The sequence below is a fragment of the Rhinichthys klamathensis genome, unplaced genomic scaffold (assembly GCF_029890125.1).
Source record: "Rhinichthys klamathensis goyatoka isolate OS25496 unplaced genomic scaffold, OSU_Roscu_1.1 h1tg000011l_1, whole genome shotgun sequence".
Classification (NCBI taxonomy): domain Eukaryota; kingdom Metazoa; phylum Chordata; class Actinopteri; order Cypriniformes; family Leuciscidae; genus Rhinichthys; species Rhinichthys klamathensis.
In genome coordinates this window covers 2,964,601-2,972,322 of record NW_026606564.1, presented here as the reverse complement: position 1 = coordinate 2,972,322, position 7,722 = coordinate 2,964,601, and the positions used below count along the sequence as shown (strand labels likewise).

The window sequence follows — 7,722 nt, the reverse complement described above, 5'->3', positions numbered from 1 at the left end:
TTGAAAACGGTGTCGTGTAAACGGTCCTAAAATACACTTTTGTGCAACCTGCAACTGAATCCGTGTCTCTCCCTGACAAGTGCAGTGTTGATTCAGTTCGGTTCAATAAAGTTGATCAATTATGAGTTCAATTCAGCTACAAAGCAGCAGTAAATACGAAAAAAAGTGTAATCTTCTCAGGTCATCATCTCAAAAATATATATTTTTTAAGCAACAGTACACCCTCAGCAGATGAGGACCAGGTGCACAATGTTGTTTTGATAAAAATTGAATGCATTTGTATATACAATCATAAAACCTCATTCATTAAAAATTTATGTTATTTTGGATTAAAAACGCATTAATTATTGACGCACTGTTGTGCTCATGAAGCTAAAAGTTGTGAGTTTTGTCAGTTGGTGTCGTGAATCAGTTTTATCAGAGTCTAGTTTAATAGCTACGAAAGGCCATATAATGAAAAGAAGAACGCATCTCTTGAGGTAAGACGTCGTTTGAAACTTACACCATTAGAATCTGTGTTTCAGTAAAGTAAACATAATTATGTGGGTTTCTGCTGACAGGCTTCGGATCTGGACACTTTGCATAATGTTTTTTTATTATTTATTTATTTTATTCTATGCAGTTTTTTAAAAATGCAGTTTTACTTCATAGTTGTGTCCAGGTCATATGTAAAAATAGAAGAAAAAAAAAACTGTCATGAGTGCTTAGTTACAATCCCATAGGACACAATTATGGTCTGGCTGTAGGGGTTCCCATAGAAACCCTCTGTGGCATCCCTGTTCAGGCAGAGGAAATATATTCCACTGATCTCATCTGGATGAGAAGAAAACAATCCCTTAAGTGCACTCTATTGTGCCCTACACGTCTGACGGCTAGGCAGAACGGTGGTTCCGTGTCCAGATGTATAGTACATTGACCTTGTCAAAGTGGGGTCGGTGTTGTGTTAATTTAGTGCTGTTACCCAGTTAAGGGATACTTGATGAGATAGAAATGCTGCTGAATCATTCCCCCCGAGGGTCTTTCAGTGTTCCTGTTAACATCACTCTGCAGGGCGCGCGGCGACGAAACATTCGGTACGTATGGAGATCAGATCCACATTTTATTACAGCTAATTGTCCAGTTGTGACACTATATATGAGAAACAAAAGTATTTTGCATGAAGTTATTCCAAATATGACAATAGCAGCAACAAGTCCTTGAGTTGGATATGTTGTTAGAACATTTTTTGGAAACAATTTTTGTCTCCACCACTTATTGTATTGAATATCAAATTAAGTAGAAAGTCACTAAAATCTAATAGTTCACACGAAATGAACTTAATGAAATGAAATGTCTATATTTACTCACCCTCATGTTGTTCAACGTATTTGCACAGTTTTGGTTTAGTTTTCAGTGTGTTCTGTTCTCCATGGTTTTCGAATGATTTACATCTGTTCATTCAGTTTGTTTAACGTCAAATGTCCAATGTCAATGTTAACGTGGTTGTGCTTGAATGATTATTTTTGATTTAATTAAAGACTTTATTAGTGATATGCCTATTCCTTCGTCTTGCGCTCATTACAACCATTCGTGACAGTTTCAACACTTATGCCTTTGTAAAAAAAAGAAGTGTGCTTAATTTTATTGAAGTGCACTTGTAGAGTACTTCAAATCTTAAAGTTTCTTTTTTAAACTGGACTTGCAGATAATATTAATGAAATAAAAACTTAAAGAGTGTACTTTCATGCCGTTTCTTAACACACTTAAGTACACTTTTAAAAGGGCACTTGTAAAAATGGCAAATTAAAAGTTTACTTTAAAGTACATTTCAAATCATTGTTTTAATAATCTTTTGTTGTGCTTTAAAGTACACTAATGTTGATGTGTTGACTACTAAAGCACATGTAAAGGACTTGATTATAATTTTACTGTAGTGTGTTATTTGATATAATATTTAAAGTGAATGTGTTTTAAATGTACTAAATAGCTGATTTATCATTACAAATGTGAAATTACAAATATATAACAATTGCAAATAAATTATAGTTTCAATAGAAATTACATTAAAGTATATTTAAGTTTACCATAAATGCTTTTCAGTACATTCAACATTACACATGAGCCATAGAATTATGAAATTACATATAAAAATGTACTTAAGTCCTTCTGTAGTGGGTCAAAAGCACTCTTAAATTCAACTAATTGCATTTAATATAAATTTAAATTATAATACATGTTAATTGAATTGTAACATACAATTAAGTGTTGTAAAACATTAAATTCAGTGTAAGTAACTATAGTCAGTTACATATATTCTTTTAAAGTATATGGTTTCCATAATGATGGTCTTTTTAGAAGTATGCTTATGGTGTACTTCTTTTTCACAAGGGTGATATTTGTGTTTTTTAACCCCACACAATGAAACTCAGTGGGGTTCTTAATTGTTTGGAAATGAAATTAAATTAAATGAGGATATGGTGGCTTTTCCATTAGTTGAAGTTGCAGTCTGATATGAATATATTTTTCGATTTAAAATAAAGATCTCGTAAAATAAAGCCTGTGGTATTGCTTAATGATACTTTGACGTTTTGTTTGTAAATTACACACCCATAGCGAAATTGCTAATTTTTAAGCTGAGGAGTAATGTTCATTTTTGAAACCATAAGAACCTTTTCTTTGTTATTTTAGGGAGATTTACAGAATTTTCATGAAATTCTGAAGATTCCTCAGAAATTCTCCTTTTGTATTCCATGGAAAAAAATAACACCATATAGGTTTGTTAAGAAATAAAGTTGGGTAAATAATTTCTGGGTGAATTATTCCTTTAACTGTTTCTCAGGGATGCCTTCCACCAGCAAGGCCAACTGCATGAAACTGGAGGGAACTGGAGGAAAGAAAGGGAGCTGAGATGTAATGAGAAAGCCAGAGCTCAAATCCCAGAGTCCAGTGTGGGTGAAGACAGAACCATCCTCTTGGGCATCACCATGATGGTCTTCTCAATCCTCATGTATTTTCTGGTGGGAATCGCGATGGTGAAACCATGTCTCCATAGGTTAGTAGCAGGTCTTCAGGTAGACTGCTTGTATTGCCTTATTAGAAAAGGATACTTTTCATGTTGTAATGTTCATGTTGATGAACTTTGCGATAAAAACAGCTTTTGCTAATAATCACTACAATGAAATGTGATCACTTTAAATAAATATGAAATATTTTGTCATAACATAGTGAGCTGCCTAGAAAGTCCTCCAGTTTCTTCTTTTCTTAAAGGCCCTTTTATGTTTTTCACTTTTTCAACTTTAGTTAGTGTGTAATGTTGTTTGAGGATTAAAAAGACCTGCAAGGTTACAGAGCTCAAAGTCCACTCCAAAGGGTGATATTTTATTTAACAGAATCCACTTTTCAAGAACTACAACGATCGGCTCATTTGGACTACAACTCACTTTTTCCGAATCTTATGAAGTCATATTCCTCATTTAAATAATCCCCGTCCATGGGATATGCAAAAATTGCCGCTATTTTGCAAAAATTGCCGCTATTTTTTCCACACCCCGGAAAAAGTTTGTCCTAAGGTTTTAGGACAACGTTTGTCTGTGCACTGCACTTTTTACAGCAGAAAGACAGACATAGCCTACAATGCAGGATATGCGCACAAAAGCTTCTCCTGAAAGACGTAGCCATTCCCATTTTTTCGTTTAGGGATCACAACTTGTAAGAATGTCTTTTTATTTGTAGTAGTTTTTTCCATTAAAGCTCAATTATACGCTTTATGTAGTTGCTATAATGTAAACAAAGGGGACTACAGATAAACTACAGATCACCTGGAGTCAAAGCAGGTCAACCCTCAGGGCGCAAATTTCGCAAAAGGCATAAGCAGTGTGCCACTGCCAAATAATTTTAAGTACCCAGACTCTAGACCCCAAGGAAGCCACAGGGGAGCTAGGCCTTGCTTAAAAACTCCAATGTATCTGAGTGAGAGAGCAGCTCATATACCCTGCCATGAGTAAAGGTACTCTTCCTAAGATCCCCCACTATTAGTGCCTCGTATATCTCTTTTGGCACTAGCCCAAAAGGGGAGCAATATTCCCACATCAAACTCCAACCATTGGAGAGGGATGTAAACGCAACAGAGGGAGCCTTTCTTAAGAGCAGATTAAGAAAGGGAGCCTCCAAAGTGCTAAAACCTTAGAAATTAGCCCTTCAGGTTACAACCTTCACTATTGCTGCCCTTTCAAGGGGAGCCTAATCTTTACTCCTATTCAGGAAAGGAGGGAGAATGAGAGCAGGGCATGGTAAAGTGTGCCCGCCACTCTTATCACTCAAACACTCAAACCCCAGGGAACCGCAAGGGAGCTTAGGTTCTACTTCAAGAACCCAGTTTAACTGGGGGAAAACAGCTGAAGCCTGCCAGGAACACGACGACTTTTTGGGACTTTAGCTTATTCACCGTATCCCCCAGAGTTAGATAAGTCCATACCCTTTTCATCTCCGTGCGTGCTGTAACTCTGTCTGACGCACCCACCGCTAGCCTAGCTTAGCACAAACACTGGAAATAAATGGCTCCACCTAGCATACTGCTCCCAATAAGTGACAAAATAACGCCAAACATTTTCCTATTTATATGTTGTGGTTTGTATAGTCACAGGGTGTACAAATAACAAGGTCATATGAGACACATGCATCTTTTAACCGTATACATACTGGGAACTATATTCTCAGAAGGCGAAGCACTGCTACTTGGGTGGAGTGATTTGCTCGCAGCACCTGCGAAGCCCGGTGGTGAGGAGCAGAGAGTTCGCTCAGTGTTGCGCTAATCACTCCGCCCAAGTAGCAGTGCTCTATCACTCAACTCAAATCCTGCTATAGTTAACTAATAGCAGAGCACGTATCCAAAGGAGAGCGATACCCCTACTTCAAGACCCAATGATAGTTGGGGAGGGCAATAAACGAAACCTATGGACCAAAGTTCATCACAAGCAGCTTTTCCTCAAGCTGAGCTAAATACTAATAGATAGAAGGTGCACATTGCCAAACACACAATACAAAATACCACCATGTAACACACAACACTTAAATAATGCAAACATTAATTTCACAACATACGATGTAACATAAAACCCTAATGCACATAACTGAAAACAAAACACTAAGCATAAACATAATTATTCAAATAAATAAAAAAATATAAAATGTGAAGTATCACAAAGGAATTCTGGGAATGGCAGTTTACGGCTTTTCACTGTAAATTATAAGATTTGTTATTGTTTTACTTCCAAAAACAGTACATTTAACAGTGTTTTACTGTAACATTACATGAAATGTAAAGTTAGATCAATTAAAGCTTTTCCCTGTATAATGGAACTTACTGTTAACCAATTAATAGGTTTTTACAAAAAAAATTTATATAGTGCTTACCTTATTACGTTTTTACATTGTAAGCATTGCACTTAATAATTCACGTTTATCTTTCCAACAGCGACTGGAAAAATTCTGCCAACTGCTCATTAGTTCAGATTGATTTGCTGGATGAAGTGATGGACTGCCGTGTCATTGTCAGCTTTAAATGCCTGCGTGTTTTGGTAATCATTTCGTCCCCTGAAAAAACACTTCGACTTTACTACGATGAAGAGGCTGTGAAATCCAGGTCAAAGGTACAGTTGTCACTCAGTGTTATTTAACTGAGTGGAGGATTTAATCATCCTGTCATTCCAAATTCTATATTATTTTCATTCCTCTGGTTTTATGGACTATGATTTTACTGCCAAGCTCCAAAAAGAAAGCCCTATTAAAGTACAAGGAGATAAGTTTTTTAAAAACTATTATTTGCTGAAAAACCTTCTCCTCTGCTGTATCTATCAAATCTCATTTGCAATTACTGTGTGCAAATTAAAATGATGACACACAAGAACCAATTGGCATTCGATATCTTCACAAATTTGTGCAACTGAAAAAGAGATTTGACAACAACTTATACTTAAGTCTGTTGCTCACACAAAGCTGAAATGATAAAATTAAAATTTTGGGCTAAACTGAACTCTTCTTATACAATTACGGTGGCATTGGCATTTAACTTTTTTTATTTTATTCAAGGTCACAATAAAAATTAATAATAATACTTAATAATAATAACAACAATATTTTAACAATGTATTAACTTCTACAGTATATTTCATTAAAAAATATTGATTAAAACATCTTATTGTTGATTTTGAATATCTTAATTGTAAATGCCAACAAGCTTAATATAACATAACCTTTAAAAAAAAATGATTCATTGTGACTAGTGAAGTAATACATATGTATTTCATAAAATTCTGTGTTTTTATTTTGTTGTAACACTACTGACGTTAAAATGTATGATGATTTTCATGTAAACAATTTATTTTAATTAAGACATTTTAATAGTGTGATTTTTGACTTATTTCAATGAGTCAAAATACTGTATTTTACAACAAATACTCTATTCTTTTAAAATTATTCTTTTATTACTTTTTTGAACAGGGAATTATGGAGAAAAGTAATGGAGCGGTAAGACTTTCAAAATTAAAATGATTATTACAGTAATATCAGTTATTTTAAAATAATGTATACTGTTCCAATTTATGGATAAAAATATATCAAGTTTTAAAACATATCAATCAAAACAGTGAGTGTCCATGTAGTGTAAATATCTGAAATATTCAGTTTGCCATAATCTTTTACCTCAGTGCTTCTACACTCCGAAATGCCAACGAAACAAGACAGAACAAGAGGCTGAGGCCAGTAACATCAAACAAGCGTTAAGTACACAAGGGGAAAACATGACATGCTTTCTCAGTGCCATATACCCAGATGACGCCATCTTGAGGAGGAAATACTCCATTCAAATGGCCTTCTATTACCTGCTGTGGCCCAGCCTCATGTTGTTTGGTGGAATCCTCCTGGTGGGGCTGGTGAAACTCAACCAGCATCTTGCTTTCCTCTGCACTGAGATCAGTAGAGAGGAGTTACCCGGCAGTAAACTGGCAGAGGGAAGGATCTACCGGCTCTTAAGATGCAGGCCTGGGGGCAACGTGGAGCAGCATGACCAAGTTAGAAAATAGTATAATGTGCCTCTACTGTAATGGTCAAGTAAGTAGTTATAATGACTTAACTCATCATTCAGTCTTAGTGCCTTATGCCCTAAATATAGCCAAAGTTTTTATACATTGTGATTGTTCATTAAAGTCAAATAAAGATGGCATCTAAAAGTTGCAGTTGGTGGTCAGTTTCTGTGAAAAGTATGTTCTTGACAAACGTTTATCACTTTTGATGTCATTTCTGGCGAGAAATTACTAGTAATTCAATATTCGCTTAGTTATCACCAAACGTCATTCTTTTTTGCTATAGATCATTAAACTGTTGTGCTGCCTCTGAGGTCTCTCTGAAATCAGGGCAGCTGATATTATTTCATTTGTACGTGTCACAGTATGTGGCTGTAGTAATGAACGCACGACAAATGGAGTACAATCAAATAGTCAAGATACCACTAGGAAAATGCATGAGAATGGTATAACAACCACATGAAACGCAAACGAGACTAAACACTGAACAGAAAGAACCCAGGGCTTAAATACACAGCGAGGGTAATCAAATGAACAGAAACAGGTGTGGAATAATTAACAACCGAAGAAACAAATTATGAACAGACAAACGGGAACAGGAACCCAGAGGCGCTGGGAGAGACCAGGGTTGTGATGACAGTGGGAGGAGCCAGGAGCAGGAGGA

At 35.7% G+C, this 7,722-nt stretch overlaps 1 protein-coding gene across 2 annotated transcripts; it reads left to right on the top strand.

Annotated features, from left to right (window-relative positions):
* The first annotated feature begins 391 nt into the window (after positions 1 to 391).
* kcnmb3 (potassium calcium-activated channel subfamily M regulatory beta subunit 3) lies at positions 392 to 7,125 on the top strand. Of its 2 annotated transcripts, none has more exons than XM_056264105.1 (5): positions 392 to 479; positions 2,819 to 3,031; positions 5,453 to 5,627; positions 6,478 to 6,504; positions 6,684 to 7,125. In XM_056264105.1, exons 1-5 carry the CDS (start codon positions 454 to 456, stop codon positions 7,056 to 7,058), a joined length of 816 nt encoding a protein of 271 aa, XP_056120080.1. In that variant the 5' UTR covers positions 392 to 453; the 3' UTR covers positions 7,059 to 7,125. The 2 variants fall into 2 exon arrangements, with proteins under 2 accessions (XP_056120080.1, XP_056120073.1); XM_056264098.1 differs by lacking the exon at positions 392 to 479 and adding an exon at positions 817 to 1,073.
* The last annotated feature ends 597 nt before the right edge of the window (positions 7,126 to 7,722 follow it).

Bases quoted from the DNA above. Each gene is read 5' to 3' on its own strand.
- kcnmb3 (XM_056264098.1), top strand. From the start codon at position 991: ATGCTGCTGAATCATTCCCCCCGAGGGTCTTTCAGTGTTCCTGTTAAC. The intron at 3,032-5,452 runs GTTAGTAGCAGG...TCTTTCCAACAG, and splicing joins GTGAAACCATGTCTCCATAG to CGACTGGAAAAATTCTGCCA. The intron at 6,505-6,683 runs GTAAGACTTTCA...CTTTTACCTCAG, and splicing joins TGGAGAAAAGTAATGGAGCG to TGCTTCTACACTCCGAAATG.